The sequence below is a fragment of the Alligator sinensis genome, unplaced genomic scaffold, assembly GCF_000455745.1.
Source record: "Alligator sinensis unplaced genomic scaffold, ASM45574v1 scaffold1241_1, whole genome shotgun sequence".
NCBI classification, from domain to species: domain Eukaryota; kingdom Metazoa; phylum Chordata; order Crocodylia; family Alligatoridae; genus Alligator; species Alligator sinensis.
This window is the reverse complement of record NW_005842202.1, coordinates 50,545-75,812: the sequence shown is the minus strand read 5'-3', so window position 1 is coordinate 75,812 and position 25,268 is coordinate 50,545. Positions and strand designations below refer to the sequence as shown.

General features: G+C 62.1%; 3 protein-coding genes across 6 annotated transcripts; 2 read left to right on the top strand and 1 right to left on the bottom strand.

Annotated features, from left to right (window-relative positions):
* Positions 1 to 2,070: 2,070 nt before the first annotated feature.
* Positions 2,071 to 10,799, top strand: NLRX1 (NLR family member X1). Of its 2 annotated transcripts, XM_025207634.1 has the most exons (11): positions 2,071 to 2,199; positions 2,856 to 2,909; positions 3,345 to 3,524; positions 4,321 to 4,447; positions 4,657 to 4,717; positions 5,089 to 5,186; positions 5,326 to 5,942; positions 6,330 to 7,729; positions 8,915 to 9,001; positions 9,144 to 9,395; positions 9,745 to 10,799. In XM_025207634.1, exons 4-11 carry the CDS (start codon positions 4,339 to 4,341, stop codon positions 10,061 to 10,063), a joined length of 2,943 nt encoding a protein of 980 aa, XP_025063419.1. In that variant the 5' UTR covers positions 2,071 to 2,199; positions 2,856 to 2,909; positions 3,345 to 3,524; positions 4,321 to 4,338; the 3' UTR covers positions 10,064 to 10,799. The 2 variants fall into 2 exon arrangements, with proteins under 2 accessions (XP_025063419.1, XP_006026692.1); XM_006026630.3 differs by lacking the exon at positions 3,345 to 3,524.
* A 136-nt stretch (positions 10,800 to 10,935) lies between these two features.
* PDZD3 (PDZ domain containing 3) lies at positions 10,936 to 17,069 on the top strand. 3 transcript variants are annotated; one of them, XM_025207635.1, is made up of 11 exons: positions 10,936 to 11,376; positions 12,275 to 12,302; positions 12,545 to 12,609; positions 13,100 to 13,311; positions 13,680 to 13,866; positions 13,985 to 14,121; positions 14,599 to 14,803; positions 15,003 to 15,199; positions 15,307 to 15,456; positions 15,754 to 15,966; positions 16,261 to 17,069. In XM_025207635.1, the coding sequence occupies exons 1-11, from the start codon at positions 11,361 to 11,363 to the stop codon at positions 16,342 to 16,344; spliced, it is 1,494 nt and encodes a 497-aa protein (XP_025063420.1). In that variant the 5' UTR covers positions 10,936 to 11,360; the 3' UTR covers positions 16,345 to 17,069. The 3 variants fall into 3 exon arrangements, with proteins under 3 accessions (XP_025063420.1, XP_014376809.1, XP_025063421.1); XM_014521323.2 differs by having other exon boundaries at positions 16,314 to 17,067; XM_025207636.1 differs by lacking the exon at positions 15,754 to 15,966 and having other exon boundaries at positions 16,314 to 17,068.
* Positions 17,070 to 17,236: 167 nt separating this feature from the next.
* On the bottom strand, positions 17,237 to 21,472 carry CCDC153 (coiled-coil domain containing 153). The gene is made up of 7 exons (XM_025207637.1): positions 20,453 to 21,472; positions 19,808 to 19,887; positions 19,207 to 19,269; positions 18,515 to 18,658; positions 18,036 to 18,128; positions 17,667 to 17,797; positions 17,237 to 17,414 (listed from the first exon to the last, which is right to left on the bottom strand). The coding sequence occupies exons 1-7, from the start codon at positions 20,518 to 20,520 to the stop codon at positions 17,286 to 17,288; spliced, it is 708 nt and encodes a 235-aa protein (XP_025063422.1). The 5' UTR covers positions 20,521 to 21,472; the 3' UTR covers positions 17,237 to 17,285.
* Positions 21,473 to 25,268: the final 3,796 nt, after the last annotated feature.

Below are 25,268 nucleotides of genomic sequence, written 5' to 3'. Positions count from 1 at the left end.
TTAACTGGAGTGGCTTCGAGTGCTGCTCTAATTAAAGTGCCTCCTACTATTTTTAAGCGCTGATACACGGGGTGCAGGAGGCTCCTGGAGCATGGTAATTGCCAGGTTCCAGCAGACCCAATTAATCGAGTCTGCTCTGATGTGCTGGAATTCCAGTGAGTTGGAGCAGCCTCCACGCTCGTGTATAGGCGCTCCATGTTCCACCAGACCGTGTCATATTCAGTGAACAGAATAGACAGTGCTCCAAATTGTTTCATAGTTTCATAGTTTTAGGGTTGGAAGGGACCTAATAGTTCTTCTAGCCCGACCCCCTGCCAGGGCGGGAGAACAACAAAAGAACCCTAAACAAAAAACGGGACTCAAATGAGTCCAGCCAGGTAGGTATCCAGCCTCTTCTTAAAGATCCCCAGGGTAGGGGCCAGCACCACCTCCCTTGGAAGTTGGTTCCAGCTCCTAGCCGCCCTAACTGTGAAGTAGTTTTTTCGGATGTCCAATCTGTACCTCCTCTCCATCAACTTGTGCCCATTACTCCTTGTTATGCCAGCGGGGGCTAGGGGAAACAGCGTCTCCCCCAAACCCTTCTGGTTCCCCCTAGTGAGTTTATAGACGGTCACCAGGTCCCCCCTCAGCCTTCTCTTGTGGAGGCTGAATAGGTTCAGGTCCCGCAGTCTCTCACTGTAGGGTCTGCCCTGTTGTCCCCGGATCATGCGGGTGGCCCTCCTCTGGACCCTCTCCATGTTGTCCACATCCCTCCTGAAATGGGGCGCACAGAACTGGACACAATACTCCAGCTGCGGCCTGACCAGCGTCGCATAGAGGGGGAGGATCACCTCCCTGGCTCTACTCGAGATGCACCTGTGGATGCACGACAAGGTCCGGTTAGCCCTGCCAACCATGACCTCGCATTGTCGGCCCATGTTCATCTTGGAGTCAATAATGACACCAAGATCCCTTTCCGCCTCCGTGCTCTCAAGTAGGGAGTTCCCTACAGTGGTGGTGTATGGGATGGGATGCATGCGTGGAGCCGTGTGGCTGTGTGCACGTGTGTGTGTGTAACATTAGGCATCAGGTCCTGGTGTGAAGGTGTTTGTGTGTAATGGTGTGGGCAGGGGGACGCAGACGTGAGGCAGTGTGGCAGGGTATGCGTGTGCTGGCTGAGGGGCAGCTGTGCAGCATGCTGGTGTGTAACCAGCCTGACCAGCTTGGGCATGGCTGGGAGCCAGCATGGCCCAAGCCTGCCCTCGTGGGGAAGGGGTGGGAGCGTGGGGGTTCGGAGGGGCCTGGGTGAGGGTCCAGCTGTGCCACAGTGCATCCACCTGCAATGCAAGCCCCTGTAAGAGCAGGGCGACAGGGCAGATCCCTGAGCCTGCGCTGACAGGAAAAGCCAGACAGGTGAGCGGCTCTGGCAACGGCTCCCTCCCCAGCCAGGATCCGGGCTCTGGAGGGAGGACCTGGGGCAGCCCCAGTCCAGGGTCCTGGCCTCTGCAGGCCACAGGACACAGCCACCCCAGGCAAGGGCACACCACTGTGGTGGCTGCCTCCCTGCCCTGCCCTGCCCTGTGCCCCTGGGCTGGTGGCTGTCCGCATGGCCTCAGGATAGGGGTAGCAAGGCACATACCCCCCATCCCGGTGCCCGAACCCCGCGAGGGCCTGGGCCATGAGAAACCCCATCCGGGAGCCCACGGCACAGCCTGGGGCCCCTGCCTGGTGCTGGACTTGTCCTCCTTGGGGACCCTGTCTCCTTGTCCAGTTTCCTCATCCCCCCCTCCCCACCCGTTTGGGGAGCAGGGACCTCCCCTGACAGCTGGTCACCACGGGCTGGGGGGTGGGCGACCCCCATCAGTGGGGCCAGGCGATGCCTGGGGGGGCCCAGCGTGGAAGTGGGGTCAGAGCTGCCCCCTCCAGGGCCTGGCCCAGACTGTGCCCTCATTGACAGTGTCAATCTGGAGCCCCGGCAGGATCAGCCCCAGCCACGGGAATGGCCCAGCTCTGCCCGGCTGCACGGCTCTGCCCTCCCCGCCCGGTCTTGGCAGCATCCCCAGCCAACAGTTTGGAGAGGAGGCAGGGCCACGCTTGCAGGAAGTTGCAGCTAGAGACACCGAAATCGGAACAGAGGCGCGGCAGGAAGAGCGACAGGGCAAAGGACAGGGTGTGGGGAGAGCGGATCTAGCCGCGCCGAGGGCACGGGACCCCCAGCCGGTAACCCCTGACCTGCCCGCTCCGTGCTCCCCTCCACCTGGGCTGGGCTGTGCCCTGCCCATGGGTGCTCTCCAGAGCCCCACACCCTGCCAGGGCTGGGGGTCTCGGGGCTGGGCTCTGAGCTCCGGGCTAGCTCCTCCTGGCAAGGCGGCTGCCCAGGCGGGGGCACTGGGGGCTTCTGCGGCAGGGGCAGGAAGCCGGCAGCCCTGGGAGGGGGGCTCCCTGCAGCTGTCGCCTCCCTGCAGCTGTCACCCTGGCTTCTCGGGACAGCCACCAAGGGCAGAGACTGCTGCAGGGAGCCCTCAAAGGGGGCTGGAGATTATGTCCAGCTCAGGATTAACTCCCAACATGGCCCTGGCAAGCACCCAGGACCAGGAGGGGCCCGGGTTGTCACAGGGCCCCCACGCCATCCCCAAGAGCCAGGCTGGCAGCTCGGACTTCTGGCTTCTGTGCTGTGCCTTGCACCCGGCGGTGGCTGAGCGGGAATCCGGAGCCAGGACTCCTGGGTTCCAGCTCTGGCGCAGGCCCCTGCTTGTGCCTCAGTTTCCCCATCTGGAAAACACTTCCAATGATGCCCCAGGGCCCTGGGCGGGGGAAGAGGCGGTGCCAGGCCCTTCCCCAGCCGGTTCCTCAGCTCTCCTGTCTTGGTCCCCTAGGATGGAGGAGGAGCAGGGTGGAGCCCATGCAGAGGCTGAGTCAGAAGAGCACAGGTGAGGCCAAGTGTGGGGAGCATCCCACTCCTTAACCCTTCCATTAACCCTGTGCTCGTAGGCCCCTGGCCCAGCCGCAGCCCTGGCCCCTCTGCTGCTGCCAGGCTGGGTTGTCTGTGCCCTGTCTGGGCATGGGCTGAGCCAGCCGTCGCTGTCCGTATGGCCTTCGAGCCCAGGACTGGGCTGGGCACCCACTCAGCCCCCTCCCACAGGGTTGCACAGCTCCCAGCGAGCTCTGTTTGGGGAACACGTGTCCCAGCAGCATGGGACTCGGGTGGGGGGCATGTGGCCCCACCACGTGCTCCCAGATCCCTGCCTGCCAGTGCCTTCTCCAGGCTCCTGTTTTGGTGCCACGCAGCCCTGGCATCCTGAGTGCTGGCCTGCTGCTTTAAGGGGAGGAGGCTCGGGTTGCTCAAGCTGGCCTCTCCCTTCCAGCCCAGCCAGCTCATCCGTCTGCCAGCCGGGATGATGCTGCGTTGTCTGCGGCAGCGTGGGGATGAGGGCGCTGGGATGGGGAGGGCTCCAGGCCCAGCACCCCGAGACCTGGCAGCTCCTGGCTGGACCCTCCCCTGCTGGGCATGGCCAGGGCGAGGGGTAAAGCCTTGAACCACCCAGGTACTTGGAGGAGCTCCCCTGCCTCCTTCCTTCCCTCTCTCCCCTCCCTGCCGCTACCTCAGCCCCCCCTGCTTGCAGTGCTGTCAGCTCCCGGGGTTGCACCCCAAGCCTCGCGCTCCTACCCCCGGCAGGCCCCAGCCCCTGGCCTCACATGCATGCCAGAGATGCTCCCTTCTGCCCATGGATTGATTGAGCCTGGCCCGTGGGAGCCTGCTGCCAGCTTGAGACCTGGCTATCCCCAGCTTGCACCAGCTTCACTCTGGAGTGACTGTTTACACTGGGGACCCTGCAGGCACAGGAAAGTCCTTCCCCTGCCCGTGTCCCAGACAGGTGCCCCAGGGAGCAGGCTAACTCTGCCCAGTTCCTGCCCCCCAGCTCCCGGCTCTACCCCCTTCCTTCCCCTCCCTGCTCCCAGTGCTTCTTTGCTGGCCAGGCCATGCTGCCCCTGCCAACAAGATAAGGCCCCCGAGAGCCCCTTGCCCAGGGCGGCAGCCACAGGGAGCGGCAGAGGCTTGTGTCCAGGACGCCTGGCCCAGTGACCCCTCCGGGCAGGGGGCTGGGATCCAGGCACCAGGAAGGACTGGGGTGGGGGGGAAGGCAACGCTGTCCATGCCCCCCACCCATCATGAGGTTCTTCCTGGGGTTCCCCTGGGCTGTTCCTGGCTCCGGAGGCTGGATAAGACACTCCCCCCTGCAGCAGCAGGCTCCAGCATTGCCTCCCTCGCTGCTCCAGGGCAACCCTGGCAGCACCCGGGGCCATGGATGCTGCGCTGAGCCCTTTCTCCCTGACTTTCAGCTGAAAAAGGCCGTGGCCATGCAGTGCCGGTGGTGTCTTCCCCGGGCCAGGCTGGGCTGGAGCTGGCTCCAGGGAGCTCGGTGGGATGCCCGGGGGATCCTGCACCTGTTCCCTGCCTTTGCAGCAGGTAAGACACCTCACTAGGACCCCAGCTTCTCCCCCTGCAGCCTGGCAGGGCCCTCCAGCCCAGCACCATTGCAGCTGCCAGCACAGAGACCTCCCTTCATGGAGGAGAGGGCATGCTGAGGCAGGCAGCCCTGGGCATGGGGTGCAGGTGGTGCCTGCTGGCAGTGCTCCCCCTGTCCCGCTCCTCTGACTTCCCCGCGGTTCCCTCAGGTGCCAAGACCAGCTTCTTCCACCGAGGGCTCCTCCCTGCAGGCTGTGCCTCCCCACTCAGGTAAGGCACAGCCGCTCGGGAAGGGTGCATGCAAGGACTTGGGTGCGCCGGGAGGGTGCGTGCAGGGGCACGGGTGCATGGGGGTCAGCAGCTCCCTCGGGCACTTCCAGCCCCGTGGATAAAGCAATCAAGCCAGGCCATGCCCATGCTGGAGCCCCTCTCCCAGGACACCAGAACTGGGGGGGTCCAGGCCCTTTCAGCTGGTGCCCGCGCCCTGGCTCTTCAGAGGGACGGGCTGTGGAGCCTGTCAGCACCAGGTCATGAGTTCAAGTCCCCGCCAGCAGATAGGGAGTGAGGGAGACACTTGCCTAGAGCTTGTCTGGTGCCCGGGTTGGGCCTGCCTTTCTCATCAACCTTGCCCCATCCTGCAGGAGCTTTGTCCGCTATCAGGGAGGACTCCAGGAGAGCACAGCCCAGCCTGGCTCTGCCCACCATGGCCAGATGATGCTGAGGAACGTGGCTTCTTCTGGTAAGGCCTAGTGCCGTGGGGACCTGGTACGGCAGGGGGAGCCATGGAAGACTGGACCTGGGGCTGCCAGAGGGCTCAGCCTGCTCCTGCTCCTGCATCCTGCCCTTCTCCCCTTCACAAGCCTCTGCCTGCCCCACAGATGCCATCCAGAAGCACCGCAAGAGCCTGCTGGACTGGTTCAGCCAACAGCCCAACGAGGAGCGGCAGTTCGGCCCCTCCTTCTCGCTGGGTGAGGTGCACGTGGACCCCGTCATCCGGGAGAGCTCCCTGGAGGACATCCTGAAGCCCTCGCCCGACCCGACCGTCCAGAACCAGCTGCAGGTGCCCAGCAGCCGCGTCATCGGCTTGCAGAACCTCTTTGACGTGGACGCCTGCGGGCGGCAGGTCAGGACAGTGGTGTTGTACGGCACAGTGGGCACGGGCAAGAGCACCCTCATCAAGAAGATGGTGGTGGACTGGTGCCATGGACGCCTGCCCCGCTTCGAGGTGGTCGTGCCCTTCTCCTGCGAGGACCTGTCCCAGAGTAGTGGCCCCATCTCACTGCGGCGCCTCATCTCCAAGAAGCACCTGCACCTGCGCGAGGTGGTGCCGCACCTGGGCTCCGCCAACCTCAGCACCCTCTTCATCCTCAACGGCCTTGAGCGCCTCAACCTGGACTTCCTCCTGGCCAGCACTGAGCTGTGCTGCGACCCCAGCGAGCCCGTGCCACCCACCACCATCGTGGTCAACCTGCTGAGGAATTACCTGCTGCCAGAGGTCTGCCCCGTGTCCCCATGGGGCAGAGGATGGGAGTAGATGGGGGTGGGACTTGGGCAGACCCACTGGGGAAACCTTGCCCTGCACCACTGATGGCTCCTGTCACCAGTCTGGCAAAGGCAGAGCCAGGGCAGACTCCCACCTCCTGTGCCAGGGTCCAAGGGGGACCCCCCTGCCCCGAAGTGCTGGGAAGCCCGGTCATCCTGGCTGCCCTGGTTCTCAGCCTCTAAGCCCAGGTGGAGAGGACATGGGAGTGCCCATGGGGGAGGCGGTTTCGTCCCTGAGGCAGTGTGAGCAAAGCCAGCTCTGCACCCCAAAGATCAGGCCCGTATGATCCCACGGGGACCCAGTGCATTAAATCTGTGGGTGTCTCTGCTCTGGTTCCAGGCCAGCATCATCGTCACCACGCGCCCATCCGCTGTGCGCCGCATCCCCAGCAAGTTCGTGGGCCGCTACGCCGAGATCTGCGGCTTCTCGGACACCCACCTCCAGAAGCTGTACTTCCAGCTGCGCCTGAGCCAGCCGGGCTGCAACGAGGGCGGCGCTGGGGAGAACGACAACCTGGTGGAGATGCTCTCGAGGAACCTGGAGCGTCACAACCAGATCGCGGCTGCCTGCTTCCTGCCCTCCTACTGCTGGCTGGTCTGCACCACCCTGCACTTCCTCCACTACGCCCGGGTCGTGCCGCCCGCCCAGACCCTGACAGGCATCTACACCAGCTTCCTGCGGCTCAACTTCAGCGGGGAGGTGCTGGACAGCACCGACCCCACGCAGATCTCCATGATGAAGTACGTGGCCAAGACGGTGGGCAAGCTGGCGCACGAGGGGGTGACGTCACGGCAGACGTGCTTCTCGGAGGAGGACCTGCGGCGCTGCTTGGAGGGGGCCATGAAGACGGAGAGTGAGCTCAACCTCCTTAGCATCTTCCGCAGCGATGCCTTCCGCTTCTTCCTCTCGCCCTGCGTGCAGCCGGGCAAGGAGCACACCTTCGTCTTCACCATCCCCGCCATGCAGGAGTACCTGGCTGCCCTCTACGTGGTGCTGGGCGAGAAGAAGACGCTGGGGCAGCGTGTGGGCCGGGAGGTGTCCGAGCTCATCAGCAAGGTGAGCGAGGACGTGGCCGTGGTGCTCAGCATCGTCTCCAAGGTCCTGCCTCTGCGGGTCCTGCCGCTGCTCTTCAACCTCCTCAAGATGTTCCCACGCTACTTCCAGCGGCTGGGCAGCAAGGACCGCGACACCATCGCCCGCACCATGGCGACTGAGCTCTTTCGGGAGGAGGACTACTTCAACGACGACGTGCTGGACCAGATGGACTCCAGCATCCTGGGCGTGGAGGGCCCCCTGCGCCACCCCGACGATGCCTCCGACGACGAGGTCTTCGAGCTCTTCCCCATCTTCATGGGCGGGCTCCTGTCGCGTCGCAACCGGGCCATCCTGGAGCAGCTGGGCTGCTCCATCAAGAACCTGGCGGCCTTTGAGATCGCCAAGGCCATGAAGAAGACCGTCATCCGCAACGGCCGCAAGGGGCTGCCCCCGTCCGAGCTGATGGATTACCTCTTCTTCCTGCACGAGTTCCAGAACGAGCGTTTCGCCGCCGAGGCCGTGCGTTCCCTGCCGGCCCTCAACCTCTCCTCCGTCAAGATGACCCCACTCAAGTGTGCCGTGCTGGCCTCCGTCTTGGGCACCACCGGTCACAAGGTGGAAGAGCTCAACCTGGCCCTGTGCCACCTCGATGCCGACAGCCTGCGGATGCTCTTCCCCGTCCTGCTGCGGTGCAAGACGCTCCAGTTGAGTACTGCCGGGGCTGGGCTGGGCTGTGCCCACACGCTGGGGCTTGCTTGGGCTTTGCCAGTGCTGGCTGCTTGCCCGGCGCCTGGGAGCTGCCAGTGCTGGGTGAGGGGCAGGGGCATCTGTCTGATCAGGCAGAGCCCCTTGCTGATGGGAGCGGCCTGTCTGCATGCAGCCGGGCTCTGCAGGCTGCTCTTGGAATGGCTCCTTGGATGGGGCTCCCCCCCGCCCCACCCCAGCTTCCAGCCCCTGTTGTTTCTCCGGCTCTCCTCGTTAGATCAAAGGGCACCACAACCCTGGCAGGCCTCTGTGGAGGATGCCGGCAGCTTTTGCATGCCAGGTGCTGCAATCTCGCCTTCCCCCAGAGGGTGGCGGGCCGCCATCAGGAGAGAGGACAAGGGGCAAGGCCTGCAATCCCACTGCCTCTTCTGGGGTGGGGGGCTGCTTCCCACGGCAAGGGCCCCCCATGATCCTCCTGTCTGTACCGCAGAGCCTTGCTGTGTCCTCTGCCTGGTGGGCCTGGCCGTCCCTCCTGCACTGGTGTGTCTCCAGAGCAAGCCCAGCACCAGGGGCTGATGCTGCCCAGTACCTGGGCTCAGCTGTGGTGCAAAGCACTCCCGCCATACCTGCTGGGCTAGGCGCTCAGGGGTGTCACACATGCAACCTAGCTCAAGCCCGAGAACGGGGCTGCCAGGCACACTGGGGCCTGGGGAGCTGTGCTTTTCTGCCGGAGGGGATGGGGTGCCAGGCTGGGGGCTGGTTGGGCCCTGTGGACAGAACTGGGAGGAGGCGCCAGGTAGGGAACAAGAGCAGATCACGTCGAAGGGCAGGAGCATGAAGCCGGGGATGCACCCTGGGCAGGAAGGAGGGGGCTCTGGACTGTCAGGGCAGCCGGGGCTCCCTGGGGGAGGGTGTCTCAGGGTTTCGCTGGAGTGCAGAAGCTTTGTGAATAGGGTTCAGGTGAGGTGGTGCCTGCATGACCCAGGAGCAGAACCCAGGCACATGGACTGTAAACCCCAGACCAAGGTGCCCTGCCCTGGGCCTGCCCCAGGAGACGCCGTCCTCCCCTGGGCATCACCTCCTTGCCTGGCTGCAGAGCCTGGGCCCTCGTTGGGTGGTGGGGGCAGGAGGGGTGCACTGGCAGGGCTGGCTGTGCCGTTGGCTGACCTCTGGCTCTGCCTCAGTTTGCAGCTCAACAGCTTGGGCCCCGATGCCTGCCAGGTGATCCGGGACCTGCTCCTGCATGACAAGTGCGCGGTGAGCTCGCTGAGGTGAGCACTCGGGGGCGGCAGCCCCTGCCCAGGTGTGCGGGACACAGGAGCCCCGTCTCAGGTGGCGGGGAAGGCCTCTGAGCCCTGGGGCACGAGCAGGGAAGCCCGGCCCCTCCCGCGGTGACCTCCCCGCTCCCCCCAGCCTCTCCGACAACCCGCTGATGGAGCAGGGGGCGCAGCACCTGGCCGAGGCCATCGCTGGCAACCACTCGCTGCGGCACCTGGCGCTGCTGCACACCTCGCTGGGGGACCGCGGCGTGGAGCTCGTGGCCCGCAGCCTGGCCCAGAACCAGCATCTGCAGGAGCTCAACGTGGGCTACAACGCGGTGACGGACGAGGCAGCCCTGGCGCTGGTGGAGGTGGCCAAGCAGCACCCAACGCTGGATAAAGTGCAGTGAGTCCCCAGGCTCCTTCTCTCCCGCTCAGCCTAAGCACCGCGGACCCCCCTGGTAGCACTCCTGGGCCAGCTGCTCCTTCTGGTGCCCCCTTGTTGCCCCTTGCTTGGGGCTGAGCTACCAATTGCCCCTCATTAGCTACTGCCCCCAGCCCCACAATCTCCCTGGTCCCATTCTTCTCCTGTGGGGCGCTGTCGATGGCCCATCTCCTTCTCCAGGGCTGCGAGGACTGCACCCGATGCCCCCCTCACCCTGCCTTCTTGCTCCCCTGGCCCGTCTCCTTCCCGGGGGCCCCAAGGGCTGCATCTGATGCTCCCCCCACCTCACCCTGCCGTCCTGCTCCCCCAGCCTGTACTTCAATGAGATCAGCGAGGAGGGCAAGCGGGCGCTGCAGGGCCTGCGCACGGACCGCGACGGCGTCAAGGTGCTGGTGTTCCTCACCGTGGGCGTGGACGTGTCCAGCTACTGGCGCCACATCCTGAGCGTGGCCCGGACGAACCTGCCCGTGTGGGACCGCGACCGCGTGCAGCAGCACCTGGCCCTGCTGCTGCAGGACCTGCAGAGCAGCCAGCGCCAGACCCGCAACCCCTGGAAGAAGGCCAAGTTGTGGCGGGTGGATCCTGAGGTCAAGGGGATGCTGGGCAAGATCCAGCAGCGGGCGCTCTGAGCCCCGCCCGGCCCTCGCAGGCCTGTGAGGGGTGGCACGGGGAGGCTCCCCCCGTGCCACGAGTTTGTGAGGCCTCAGCTCAGCAGCAGCTCCGGAGAGCAGAGAGGTCACTGCTGCTCGCTGCCACGCTCCACACGGTGCTGTCGTGCCCACCTTGGGGCTCTGCCCTCATCCACACCCTCACATGCCTCGTGGCCAGACCTGGTGCTAGAAAAACACCTCCCCTCCCTTTTCCCCAGCCGTCAGCCTTGCTGCGCGGTCCCCAGACTAGGCCCTAGCAGTACCCTCGTGTGATGGCATCATGAGCCCTGGGGGTAGCCCTGTAGCCATAACCCTGCTCCCCCGGGCTGCCCCATGAACCCAGCTGGTGCCTGCTTGCCCAGCGCCCACTACCCCTCACCATGCTGCAGCTGAGCTTGGTAGGGGCTGGGCATGGCACTGGCCCCTGGGCCGCCAGGCGGGCAGAGGTCCCAAGGAAGGGGGCTGGGGCCGGGGCCTACTCTGTACCACCCCACCTCCAACTTGAACTGTCCTGAGAGTCCTTGAAACAGCAGCCCCTGGCTGGGCTGAGCCAATATCTGGGCGCATGCCTGTGCCCAGCTCTGTTCCACATCCTGTATCGACCGGGGCAGCATATGGCCCATGCGGGGAAGGCCTGGGAAGGGCAGGAAAGGTGCTGGATGAGGCCCTGCAGGCTGGCGTGTCATTAAAGCTAAGCCACGGTGCTTCCACTGCATGCGTTATCCCAAACCCGCTCTGTTCAGCTGCCCATGGGGTCCCAATGGCGGGATGGGGTGGCTGCTCTGGGCTGGCTGGGGGAAGGGGCTGCCCTGCTGTGATGGGCTGGGGGGGACATGGGGCTTCAGAGGCTGTTGCAGGGGCTGGAGCTGCCCCCGGAGCTCAGCTGGGCAGCAGCAGTGCGGGGGGCAGGATGGGCTCGGGCAGGACAAGCCCTGCTGGGCGAGGCAGCTCCCAGCAGGGTGCAGGTGCTGGGGAAGGACCTGGGGATCTCGGCGCCTCTAGGCTCTGCTCCAGGTCACCCCTCGGCAGGCTGGGAGCAGGGGCTGACAGCCCAGACGCCTGGGTTGCACCCCTGCTCTGCCCAGGCCGTGCTGGGTGGAGAGGGTTTACCTGAGGTGGGGATAAGCTGGCAGCTCCCCAGTGGGCGTGAGCGATGGGGCGCGGAGACTCGAGGCAGCTTAACCATTAAACCCTGGCGTCTTGGAGGAGGCAGAGGGCTGGGCCTGCCACTTCACACTGGACCTTGCCCCCTTCTCCCCCAGCTCTCCCACAAGCCATGAAGCAGACGGGAGGTGAGCCGGGGCCGGGGGCATGAGCAAGGGGCTAGCTCAGTTGTAGCTGCAGCCGCCTCCTTAGCATGAGCCTGGGCTTGCTCCTGGAGAATTGGGTGGGGGTCTCTTATTCGGGGGCTCCAGGCAGACAGTTTCCCCACCTCACAGAGCAAGGGGTCCCCTGGGGAACTCGGGGAGTCCTCCCTGGGTAACACCTAGGGGCTAATCTGGCATCCAAACCTGGCCCCTTTCCTAGGGTCCCACCCTCCTCCTAAATCTCTGACCCCACAATGGCCTATAGCTGAGACCCACCCCCAGCCCTCCAGCTCTGGGGCCCAGCTGCTCCTCTCTGTGCTCACGGTAGCCCGGGTTCACGCTTGCTGGCTCCCCCATCCTCACTTTGCCTGGCTGGCTGCCGCAGCACGCGGCTGGGGTGGGGCTGGGTCATGAGTCCCAAGCGGATCGGGGCGAGCGGGTGGCCACAGTGCAGTCCCCAGTGTCCCCTGTGCTGCTGCCTTAGCACCTGCTGGCTGGAGCCATGGTGGGGCTGAGACTTTCGGGGCTGCCCCAGCCCTGCACTAAGCCGTGATACAGTGCTGCGGAGGCCAGAGGTGCTGGCAGTCATTGGGTTGGGGAAATGGAGCGTGTGTGTGTACATTCATGTCCCTGCATGCCAGGGCACATTGCACCAGTGTCCCCCCTGCCTGCAGCTCTGCAGGTCTCCCCACCCAGACAGACCATACCCAGCCATCCCCTGGGTTGAGCTGTGGATCTGGGCCAGGGTGGAGAGCTCCCTGGACTGGTTTTGTGCCCAGATAGATTGCACTCAGCTTGCTGCCCTGGACAGGCTGGGGGAGGGGACCAAGCTGGCTGCAGCCGTGACAATCTGCCAGTCTGACTCCAAGCCTTCCCTCCACAGGCCTCGAGGACACCAAAGACCTAATCCTGTAAGTACCAGCTGCTCCCACACCTCAGCTCTGGGGTCCTCTATAGCACCTCGCAGGAAGGAGGATCCCTCCATGGCCATGTGGGTCTTTGCAGCTGCTAGGGCCAATGCAAGCATCATGGGCATGGTGGGGACCCTGGATTGCTGCAGGCACTGCAAGAGCTGGGGGGACCCATTGGACTGGGCCATGGGGCAGGCACAGGGTCTAGGGCTCCAGCCTGGCTTCCCATCTTGTCCTCGCAGGAAGTTCACGTTCAACCCCAAGGACGGGATCGACAACCCAGCTCTGTCGCTGGCTGAGGACACAGGTAAGGGCCTCTGGGGCGGCCTGGCAGCACGGTGATAGGGGACGATGGCAGGGCTGTGGCCAGTGGTGAGCTTGGACTGTTTGGCCCCTGCCAGCTCCATCCTCTCTTATTTGGACTCTGGGCATGGACAAATGCAGACCATGCAGACCAGCCCCACAGGATCACACCAGGGCATACATGCACGGACACTCATGTGCTGTGTGCACACGGCGACCCAGGCAGGGCTGGATGTGTTCTGGACTATGGGAATATACGAGCCTACCACTCAGGTTGCCCACAGCTGCATCTGTGCCAAGACATGGGCAAGCATGGCTATGGGTGCACACATATGCAGGGGGCACGGGACATGCAGGCACATGTCAGCCGGAGGGAGTGGGCTGAGATCCCCCAGGGCAGGACTCCAGTGTCCAGTCCTTGCATCCCTGCAGGCTCCCATGGCCTGCCGGCCCCTGCTCAGGGTTGGGGGCTCTCTGGCTCTGCTCCCCTGCAGACAGGGACAGTGAGGGACAGCCCCGCTTCTACCTGCTGAGCCGCAGCCCCAGTGAAATCTTTGGCTTCTACCTGCACACGGAGCTGGGGCACACCGGGCACGTCATCCGACAGCTGGAGCCGGGGGGGCTAGCCCAGCTCCAGGGCCTGCAGGATGGTGACCGGCTCCTGCAGGTCAACGGTGAGGATGTGGACAGCATGGAGCACCTCAGGGTATGCCGGAGGCTTGCGGGGGTTGTATGGGTGAATTGGTCTTCAGCTCGAGGGCCCTCCCCGAGCCTGGAGGCTCCAGAGCCCCATGCCCCAGCTTCCAGGCATTGCTTCAAATCCATTAGCACCCGAAACAAGTTTGCTGGGTCTTAACCCAGTTCCCAGAAGCCAGCCCCCACCCGGTGCTCCCTGGCCCTAGCTGCCAGCCCCACCTGGAAGCCCACGGTATCAGCCATGGGCAGCGGCCCTAAAAGCGCCCCTCCAGGGCAGGACTGAGCTCCTAGGTGTGGCAAGACTCTGGTCCTTGTCCCTGGTGAGTGGTGCCCCTGGTCCCAGTGGCAGGACTGACTGTGCAAGGGGCTCTGTGGCAGGTGGTGCAGAAGATCAAGGCCAGTGGGACCCAGGTGTCTGTGACCGTGCTGGACGGCAACACTTACGAGGTGGCGAAGGCCCTTGGCAGGGATGTGGGCGCAATGCTGCCGGGCATCGCAAGGCCGCTCCTCTGCTACATCACCAAGGACAAGAGCAGCTTTGGCTTCAGCGTGTCTGCTCCAGAAGGTAACGGGGGCTGCGGGGCGCTGCCGGCACCTGCTGCGCTCCAGCTCTGGCCCCCAGGCTGTGAGCTTCCCCGCTGCCATTAGGAGCCAGTGTTACCCCCGGTTCTGCCGCCCCGCAGGCGTGAGGGGCACGTTCCGGCTGTCCGTGGTGCACGACGGGCCGGCCGATAGGGCAGGGGTGCCTGATGGCTGCTGGCTCCTGGAGCTCAACGGGGCCAGTGTGAAGAACTGCTCCTACACTCAGCTCAGCCGGAAGGTACCTGTCCAGCCTGGTGCCCGCGTGGAGGCTGTGCCACGGGGAAGATGCCTTGAGTGTTGTCTCCCTCCTGCCTTCCATGATGCCATTCCCTGCCTCTGCCCTGCCCCTCGGCTGCTGCTCTGATCCCCCGCCCTGGGCAGCCGCTAAGGGCCCCTGCTACCCACCTCCACCCCTCCCTGTCCCCTTCTGCATCCGTCCTTTCCCATTCCCACGTCTGCTTTTCCCCAGCCCCAGTCACGTCACCCTAGAGCTGAGGTCCAGGCACCAGCTCAGTGCAAGGTACCAGGCAGCCTCGGGGCCAAAAGTCCCTTGTCCTGAAGTTCCCCCTGACCAAATCCCCCCTCGGATGTAGGCTCCTGTGGGTGTTCAATGCAGGCACTGTGCCCAGGCCTGTCTGGCAGGGGGGCATGAGGGGCTGCAAACCCCATCCCCAGGCTCTCCCCAGGCTCACTCTGCCATTCCCCCCTGGCCCAGCTGAAGCAGAGTGGGAGCCAGGTGACGCTGCTGGTGCTGGACGCGGCAGACGAGGAGCTGTGCCGCCACCGGGGCCTGCGGGTCACGGCCGCCATGGCCGATGCCTCCCGTCTGCCCTTCCGGGTTAGAAAGCTGCACATGGTAAAGGGCCCCAAGGGCTACGGGTTCCTGCTCCAGGAGGAGCCAAGCTGCACCATGGGCATCGGTAAGGGGCTGATGGCGGGAGCAGAGGGCTGGGATCCAGGGGGAGCTGGGCTCAACCCTGACACTGGCTGTGTGGGGGGCCCTGGGCATGTCCCTCCTTCCTTTGTGCCTCAGTTTCCCTCTCTCCAACCTCCCTCCAAGGGGACACTGGTGCATGGGTGCCTTTGGGTTGTCTCTCTCTGTTCTCCCCCACCCTCCAGGGCAGTTCCTGCGGGAGGTGGATGTGGGGCTGCCGGCTGAGCGGGCAGGCATGAGGGAGGGCGACCGGCTGCTGGCAGTGAATGGCAAGGGCGTGGAGGAGCTGGACCACCAGCAGATCGTGCTGCTCATCCGGGCCAGTGGCCCCCAGGTGACACTGCTGGTCATCGATGCCCAAGGAAATGCCTTCTTCAATGCAGTACGTCGTGGGGGGCTGGCCACGTGGTCCCGGCCCTGTGGGGTCACCAGTGCCCCTGGCAGAGGGGGCCGGGGCATATCTCCAGCCAAGCCCCTTGGCTCTTCCAGATAGGGCTGTCCCCGCTGCTCTTCTACGAGGACCAGGACACTGCATCGGGCACTCATGCCTCCTCTCCCGGCCTGCCCCACACCCCCTGCCGCCACCATGCCGGGGGGCCACAGGACATCATTGACGAGCCAGAGAGCTGCACCACGCAGGTAACAGCACCTGGCAGGGGCAGCTCCAGGACTCTGTGCCCAGCCCAGCCCCACCTGGCCCCTCTGACTGCTTGGATGCCCAGCCCCATACCCTGATCTGCCTTCCTGCCCCCAACCGATTTCCCAGCTTGAGCTGCTGCAGTGTGTGGGGGCCTCGGTTTGGGAGTCAGGACTCCTGGGTGCCGTTCATCCCAGGGTGGTCTGGGGTCAGAGCCAGAGGGTCCCTGCCTCACCCACCAGTGGGTCACCCTGGAGAGGGGCAGGGGGGTTTCTGAGCTGCGGGCCTGCTCTTCTCAGGCAGTTCTGGGGGCAGTCGGGGATGCAGTGACCCCGGTCAGGGGCAGGAAGGTGGAGCAGCAGGTGGCAGAGAGCAGCCCCCAGGTGATGCTCCCAGAGGGGGAGCAGGGCAGGTGCCACAGCTCCTGGGACCCCAACCTCGTTGCTGCGGCCGAGTGCACCCATGCTGGGGAGGCTGCTGCTGGGACCATGACCCTGCTGGGCTCTGGGCAGGTTAGTGTGGGAAGCCCAGACCCCTCCTGCTACTCCAGATCCCCCGCATGTGCATTACCCCGGGGCAAGGGGCTCTGCGGAGGGTGTGGAGCTGGAGGGGCCTGGGCAGCCCCTGGCTGTAGCCACGGCCTCTGAGACTCAGCAGTTCTCAACTGGTGAGGGGGCTGTCCTCAGAAGTGGGAAGGGGACAAGTCTCTAAGCAGAGGGGGACTGGGTCATGCTGGGGCTTTTGGTTCCTCTGCCCCTGCCCCTTCCCCTTCCCCAGCTAAAGCACAGCCCTGCGCTGCCCAGCAGGGCTCTGGGGCAGGTGGAGCTGCTGGGGGCTGCCCTTCCTCTGTCCCACGCAGGCATCACCGTGGGAGGGCCCAAAGGAGATGAGTCAGTCGTTGTAGCTGCTCTGCGGCCCCCAGCTCTGCAGAGCCCCCGGCGCACGCTTTGCACACACATTGCACTGAGATTCTTTCCCTGGCGGCACGTCCCAGCGAAGGGCTGCACTGACCGGCTTGGAGCACAGGACATCCTGGGGCAGGAGCAGGGCTCCCAGGTGTCTCCGGGGACAGCGGTGGCTCTGCCTGGGAAGGCACCCCTGGAAACCACCCAGCAGCGGCCCATTGATTGCTAACAGGCATGGTTGCCCCGCTTGGAGCTGGAAGCCAAGCCTGGCTTTGCCCACTTGCTGCTCTCACACAGACGAGACGGGCTCAGAAGCAGTGAAGCCACTGTAGTCCTGGCTTTACTCACAACCCTGCCCGGCCCTGGGGACCCAGCTGGCAGGAGGAGAAAACAATTTGGGTGGGGGGAACGGGACCATGGGGTCAGCTCCTTGGTTCCTGGATGCTGGCACCAGCCCCATGGGGATGGGACCTGACCTAGAGGGACTCTGGTCTGGTCAGCAGAAGGAGCTGGCTCGGGTCTACAGGGATGGGCCCACAGGGAGCACCTGACCCCCGACATGGTGCCCGCTGCTGCAGAAGATGGGGAGAGCCTGCCCCTTCCCTGCAGCGAGCCCTGGTGCAGCATTCCCCCACCCCCTGCAATCATGTCATGCAATCAAAGCCTGATTAAATCATCTGAACCGCTGCTCACTGCAGCAGCCTTGAACCTGCAGGAATGATCTCGGGGTGAGGCAGATCTCAGCAAGTGCCCCAGGCTCCCTGCTGCATGGAGCTGGGCTCTGGAGGGAGGTCAGGCTGCCAGACCGCAGCTCCGGGCACTGCCCCAGCTTGGGAGAATGCCTAGGGGAACATTGCTGGGTGCTGCTGCCCGGGGCCTGGCAGAGTTGGGCATCGCCCCTGCCCGTCTCTGTCCCAGGCTGGGCGCTACATCTCCAGGGGGTTGAGGCCAAAGTCTCGCAGCCTCTCCTTGTGCTCCATGTGGATGGCCGTGGCTTCCCGCTCCCAGCGCAGCTTTGCAGAGGCCAGCTTGGCCAGGACACCATCCAGGCTGCCCTGTGGGGGCAGGGGGAGTCAGGCACAGTGGGATGCCTGCATGGGTGTGTGGCAGCAGGCAGTGCCCCAGGAGCCTAGATGCCAGGGCGAGGGGCACCCCCATACACATAGCTTCTGTGCCTGCAGGACACCGCCCTCCTCTCCCCATGTCTGGGAGCAGGAGGCAGCAGGGAACTCCATGAGCTTCCCTGCCCTTTCCGCCGGCACCCGGGGGGTCCAATCTCATCGCCACTGCCCTGCGGGGTGACTCACGTGCAGGATCTGCTCGTATTCAGTCTTCATGGTGTCGATCTTGGCCTGCAGCTCAGTGAGGCTCCGGTCCTTCTCGCCCAGCATCCGCTCACTCTCCTCCCGGGCCTGCTGGCTCTCCTGGCGGCACGCGGCTGCAGGGGGATGGGGGTGAGAAGGAGCAGGGCTGGGGGCTGAGAAACTGCAGGAGGCAATAACGGGTGGCAGGAGTGGGGGAGACTGTGGGAGCTGGAATGAGCTGGAGTGTCGATGTACCAGCGTGATCCATGGGCATCGGGCACAGGGTCTAGTCTGACATCTCTGGCAATGCCTAGCAAGGTGGTGCTGCTAGGGAGAAGAGCCCACCATGGCAGGGAGAGGGGGGATTTGTACCGAGCTGCTCCTGGAGCTGTGTCACCTCGGCCTCCAGGCACTGGATGCGAGTCTCTGTCTGCCGCTGCAGCTCCTGGTACTGCCGGATCATCTCTGCGGGGAGAACAGGGCTGAGCCCGGCTGCCAGAGTCAAGTCCCTGGCTGTGTCACTTATACACCGGGTGCACAGGCCACTAAGGGACTTGCCCGTGGCCACCCGGGAAGCCTGTGGCACACCATCCCCAGCTCCCAGGGCCTGTGAAACCCCATGGCGGGCAGAGCTAGAGCAGTTCTGCAAGGCAAGGAGGGATGGGGGGCTCTGTAGCTAGGTGGGGGTGGCTGGGGGTAGCAGCAGGGTGGCATGATGATGGCAGAACAGCTCGCCTTGCAGGGCCCTGCATGGAATGGAGCCAAAGGAAATATGGGGCAACCTATGGCACTGCTCCCATCCTGCTGCATTCAGCCCGGCGTCCCCTGCACACTTACCAGCTCTGACCCACCTTCATAAATGTCCCTCTTGTCGTCCCGCTCTGCCTCCAGCTCCTGCTCCAGCTCCTGCAGCCGCAGCTGCAGCCCCTCGCCCGCCCCCGCCCCCCCCCCCCCGCTGCCCCCCTCCGCCTGCCTGGCCACATCCCTCCGGAGCACTGGAAGTGACAGGCGGGTTAGGACCCTGCCCTGTGCTCTCTTCTTGTCGGCTGACCCTGGCCAGATGCTGGCAGCATTACCCCAGCACAGCTGCCGGGAGCCCAAGACTGGAGACTGCAGCCACGGGCCCTTCCTGGCGTGGGGATGGCTGCTGGCTTGGACCTACGGGGCTGCAGGGGAAGCCCACAGGGTGTGTCAGTGAAGACCCTCAGCTGGGCGACCATGGGACCAGTGGTGCTCCCAGTGGTGCAGGGAACTGCTGTGGCTGTGAGAGTCCCTGGCCCCAGCCCTGGTCCCAGCTCCTTGCTCCTGGGCCAATTCCTGGAGGTGTTCACCAGCTCTATGGCCAGAGGGGATCCCTGCAACCATCCTGGGCTTGCTGTGCCCCAGGGCTTCCACCACCTCGCAGTGGCACGTCTCAGCCGCGGGTCAGTGCATGGCAATGGTCCTAGATGGGGAGATGTCTGTACCACCCTGCCCTCAGCCTGCCCCTCCTGTCACCTGGCAGGGCCCATGTCCCCACTGCCCGCCCAGGCTGGGGGCTTACCCAGGTGCCTCCTGAGGGTGTCCACCTCCAGAGCTGTCTTCCGGGACTCCCCAGCTTCGCCTGCTGCTGACAGACAGAGCACAATCACGCATGCAAGACGGAGCATCGTTGGGCATTGGACACCTCCTCCCTGGGCTGGGGGAGCTCAAGCATGTGGGGCAGGGGTTCAGGATCCCCCAGGGCTCTGATCCAGAAGCCTTGGCTTTCCTATAGCCTCCAAGTAAAGCTGGGGTCTCCCCAGCCCCATCGGGGCCAGTCCAGGGCTGATCTCAAAACTGCTCTGTACCCACACCACACCTGAGAAATGGGGAACATGGCACTGGCTTCAAGCAGGATGTGCTGGTGCCTGTGTCCCATATACCCCCAGCACTGGGTTCCCCTGCTTATGCTGGTTACACCCCAGTGGGAGGCGCGGGGCTCCTACAGGGTGGTCGGCGGCTCGTCCTGGCCCCTGGCTCCAGCTGCCTGCTGCCTCTCATCAGCCAGGAGGGGCTGGGCTGCTTTGGGATGGAGGGAGCTGAGAAGGGACATGGTGCATCCCTGCAGCCTGGGGGGCAGGACCTGGGGAAGGTTTCTGCCCATGCATGGGACTCCCACTCACCTGCCGCAGGCTGCGTCTTCTTCTGTCTCCCTCCTTTCTTCCCCTTGCCCTTGGCCTTGGGGGCCATGCTCCTGGTTTGTCTGTGCGGAGAAACGGGCAAGGGGTATCGAGGCTCCCCCAGAGCTTCTAGGCGATGCTGCATGGAGGAGAGGCCGGATGGGAAGGCCACTTCAGCCTGGCATTTCCTGCACGGGCTGCAGGCATGGAGGGAACGGAGGCAGACCACGCTTGCAGCTGGGCTGTACCGTCCCAGGGCAGCACGGAAGGTAACCAAGACCCCCAGCAGTCCTCTGCCATGGGGCACTGGGGGAAGCGCACCATCCATCACTCACATCATCCCTTTAGCAGGCAACACCTCCCCCAGAGATTGCTGGGCCCATGCCACAGCTGGGGAAATTGAGGCACAGAAAACAAAGGTGGCGAACCCAACAAAACAAGTCAACCCAAGGCTTCCCCCCACACATCCTGACTCCCAATGTCCCCTGCCCAGCCCATAGCCCCCCCCAATCCCTCCCAGCCTCCTGTTCTTCTGCTATTTCTCTCCATTTGCCGCACAAAAACCAGCCACGTGCTGCAACAGCTCTGCAAGGGGAAGAGGCTTGTAGACGATCGTTTCCAATTAATCCCCCCCCAAACCTCAAGTACCTGGAAGCGAAGGGCTTCTTGCATGCGAGGCTGCAGATTTCCAGCAGGAAATGTAACTGGCCTGGCATGAATGGCGTGGGGAAAGCCAATCAGCTGGGAAGGCACAGCAGGCTGGTGTCGGGGAGCCTATCCCAGCCTGGGAAAAGCCGGCAGCTTTGCATTGCTAGGCAGCAGGCTGCTGGCTGCTATAGCGACCGGGGAAGCTTGGCAGCCAGGGGCTGGGCTGCAGGGTCTGAGGCAGCCGCAGGGCTTGGCAGATCCCACGTCCTTTGCATCCAAGATGTTGGAAGGGGGAAGGTTGTGGCATCTCCCAGCATCGCAGCACAGCAGCTGGGCCAGGGTCAGACGGGCTGGGAGAGCAGCCCACAGCCGCACGCCTGCTCCAGGACCCGCATACACATGCAGAGCGGCAGAGGGTGACACACGTACACACAGAAACAGCTCCCAGGCTCAGATACACACGTGCACACACGCATGCAAGCGCGTGGACTCATGCTTTCTATGTGTGTCACGTTTTCTCCATGGAGGCCTTGCTCCTGCCCTTGGGGAGGTCAGGCTGTGGGGCCGGTCATGCAGAGCCCTGCTGTGTGACCGATTCCCTTCGCCTTTTCCTGAAACCCGTCGGGATGTCTTCAACCTGCTCTTTCCCAAGTGGATGGCGCCTCCCCACACTGCAATCTGCCTTGTTTAGGGCAGAGATGGGAGCATGTGCTTTGCCTCCCTTCTTATGTGGACTGCTCTCCCTCCGTGCCTCAGTTTCCCCATGTGTCAGATGAGGGTGGGACTCCATGGAGCGCCTAGGTGATGACTTGAGCCAGACCCCTGGCTGGTGCAGGAGCCTGACTGCTTGCACTGGCTGCAGGACTGGCCCCGTGTGTATGAGCGAATCACCGGGAGCTTTGCGTGCATGAGAACGGATCGGGACTAAAAAATAAATACATCTCAATCTAGGGGCCTCGATCCAGTTTTTGTGACTCGAGCTCCCCCGAGGCAATGGCACCACAACTCTGCTCTTCACCTTTCTCCTTCCACAATCTCCTTCTAGCGTGCTCAGTACTGTGGTTTTGCAGGCTCAGGCCACCCCTGATGGAGGGGGAAGGGAACAGGGGAAGCAGAGAGATGAATTCCAGCAGGGCTTTTGCTTTCGGCACCGTTGTCAACCAGAACACCCCGAGGGACACCGACAAGCCCCTGCACATTGTTCTTGAGATGCCTTATTAGCTGGCCGTCCTCGCTGTCGGCTGCAGCGTTCGAAGAGAGATGGATGGCAGGCTTGGAGCTCCGTGCTGGGCTGTGTGGAGCAAGCAGGTTTTCTCCCCGACAGAAGAGGAGCTGCATGAAGGCAGATGGGGCTCCACATGGGGAGAAAGGGTGTGTGAGATGAGACCCCAGACTCATCTGTTGCTGCTAATGCCTCCTGGTGCTGTGTCTTTGCTGCCCTCTTGGCACTTCCTCAGGCTTCAGGAGCACACTGATTCATAGATTCATCGATTGTAAGGCCAGAAGGGACCTTGGGAGATCATCGGGTCCAGCCCCCTGCACCAAGCAGGAAAGGCTCTTGCAAGGCATAATTATAGTACCTCACTATGGCTCTCCGGGAAGCAGCAGGTCCTCTCTGTGGGTCTTGGTCGCTGATTTTATGCAAAGCCTGCCTCTCAGGAGAGCTTAACTACATGTCCCATGCTGGGGCAGTGGAGACATGCTCCCACGGCCCTTTCTGGCCAGGGCAGTCCTGTTCCCCAGCTAAGGACAGCCTGGATAAGTACCTACCCTGCATCAGGTCAGGGCCAGGGCAGGCAGAAAGTGGTGTGAAGAATTCCCCTGAATGCCCCACCCAACTGGACGAGGAGAGGGAGGACCACACCAGCAAGCCCAAGGCCTGAAGGCACAGGATCTGTGCCATGACGGAAGATGCCTTCTCTAGTCAACAGTTTTCCAAAGCCAAGCGAGCTCTGTCAGTCCCGGTGCGCTCGGCCCCTGGAGGATAATGCCACCGGCCTGGCTCCACTTCCGGATTTTTTTTTTAATTGGAAATTTTTGATGCATAGAAAAAGGAACCTGGCTTTTCAAAATAGGGAACTGCTCCTGTTTTGCAACATCTGTACAATAATCTGCTCGCGGCTGAGCAACCCTGGGGGAGGGATGGGAGGCTACTAATGAAGCGACAGCGATCAAGGAGCTGGGTTGGAGAAGCAGCAAATCCCTTCTTGAGTGCTAGCTCTGTTGCCTTCGTAGAGGAACCGGAGCACACAGGGGATTGCCAAACCAGCAGCATCCGGGATTTATACTGGGGCGTTCGATGTGAACAGGCAGAAATCTCTCTGATGGATCCTTTTGTGTTAAAAAGTGGTGATTTGACTCAATGGGGATGTTGCCCTGATTTGTTTTGCCTTCCCTGAATTGTTTTTCAAGAAAGAAAAAGAAAAAAACCTGGGAAAATACCTCCCCCCTCAAAAAAAAAAATATATAGATAGATAGATATAGATATAGATACACACACACACACACACACACACACACACACATATTTGAGATGTTTTAAACAAAAGACATTGGTTATTTTTGTCGACTTCACATTTCTCCCCTACGTGTACATCACTTTGAGTAGGGTCCATTGATAGTAATGCTAAATAAAAAGCTCAAACAAATCCTCCACTTGCTTCTAAACCAGTTTTACCATCATTTGTTGATGTGCCAAAAACTGTGAGGGTGTTTTGATCTGGGACCGAGTCTTCCCCCCACCACTATAATTGCAAACAAACCTCTTCCCTCAGGTCTTGGCAGGAGCCCCTTTGAAATACATGCACAGGTGGCAAATGAATGGATGCTCAGCCTGGAAACTAGGCTCCTGACAGATTGGCATGCATGTGAAGGACCCAGTGGAGCAATTGGGCAGATGTTTGCCTTGAGGTCCTTGGTCCGCATGTCCCCTGCACCTCCTGTCTTGGAGGGCTCTGGGCACTGGCAGCAGCCCTCCGTGCCAATGGGACTTCACTGCAGCAGGAACTGGGCATGGAGGATTTTGCTGGGATGGAACATGCATTATGCTCAGCCATTTCCCCCCTTGCAACAGGCCGGAGAGGGCCCAGGTGGTAAAAATCACAGTTAAAAATATCCTCTTTATTTAAATCCATTTTGTACAACTGCAAATTTACATGGGCCGAGGACTTAACCTTCTTCCCATTTCATGGTCTTCACATAGATGCCGTTTATTCAGCTCTCCAACTCGCTTTCTGATGGGGCAATCTGGGATCTATGGGCAGACTGCGCTGTGTGAGAAGCCACACGGTCAAAATCCTCCTCAGTGCCAAAACAGACAAGTCCAAGGGCCTCACTAACCTCATTCCTATATGAACATCCCACCTGTGCACCCAGCAGATGAGAAACTACCTCGGGATGTGTGCTGTGGCCAGCAGCTCCCCACATGTTGAATTTCCACAGTGCTGCAGTGCTTTTCCAGCCCAGCTCTTAGCTTGGACCCATATTCCCACACCCCCGGGTGCTCCTGCACAGCCCTTTGTTAGGGGCCTTCACAGGCTGTCCAGGAGCTTAATTTGGGGAGATGACTTTTGCAGCGGGTGTATCTGCCATTGCACAGTATGGCAGATGCACTGACAGTCTCAGTCTCCTGCTCGTTGTCTGTGGCAAACCGGCTTTGCTGTAGAGCGAGAGATTTCACCTTGCTGCCTGTTTCTGAGAAAAATGAGGATTTATCCTCCAATGCCGCAGACACTTGTCGCACTGTAAGCACAGGCCTGGGGACCCTTCCTGGGAGTTCATGGAAACCAGCAGCTTCGGGGCTGATCCTAGCTGGTCTCGGCTTTTGTGTTCTTGGGCAGGGGTTTATTTCATATCCTTCAAGTCAGAGACTGGAGGGGGGGAAGGCATGAACCCCCAGGTGAGTCCCTCCTCTTCCCACCCCAAAGCAATCGGGGGAGAGCTCATTGGGAAGGTCCAGGGATCCCCCCTCGTGGGGACTCTGCAACTGCACAAATGGCAACCGGTCAATATTTCACATGCATTTAAATCCAGCCAGATTTAAAATACATTTTAAAAAGCAATATTTTAAAATGGCAATGATGTAAACGCAATATTAAAATCGCAGAGTTAAATGCATGGCTTAAATAGCCCTGATTTAAATGTGGCATTTAAACCGTTCGTACTTACATATACTATTTATTTTGTGCTGGTTTAAAATGCGATGTTTAAATCATGGATTTAAATGCGTGGTTGAAATAGCCTTGATTTAAAATGCAGCATTTACAACGTGTTTATTTCAATGCAATCTTTCAAGTGCAGATTTAAACACAGTTTCACTAGCCCCCATTGAAAGGCAGCATTTAAATCGTTCTTCTTTAAATACAAAATTTCAATCGAGAATTAAAAGGCATTTTTTAAATAGCCCTGATTCAAAGGCAATATTTAAACCGTTGTTATTTAAATACAATATTTAAAAAGCTTATTGAAACACACCTTTTCAATGGCCTCGATTTAAATGCAATATTTAAATTGCTCTGATTGAAATGCAACATGCAAACAGGCTGTTTAAATGCACTATTTCAATACCCCTGGTTTAAAAGCGGTATTTAAAGGGCCGTGTGTTAACTGCCCCATTTAAATCGCCCCCATATAAGCCTGTGGCCCGGGCATGACTCCGCCCCGCCCCATGCGGCCCCGCCCCGGCCCTGCCTAGCAGGGCTCTGCCCTCACCAAACATGGCTGCCGAGAAGGCCTTGCCGCCGCACTGCGCACGCTCCGCCCGGCGGCCGGCGGAGCGGAAGGGGGAGGCGGTGCCCCGGCCGCGAGGGGGCGGGGC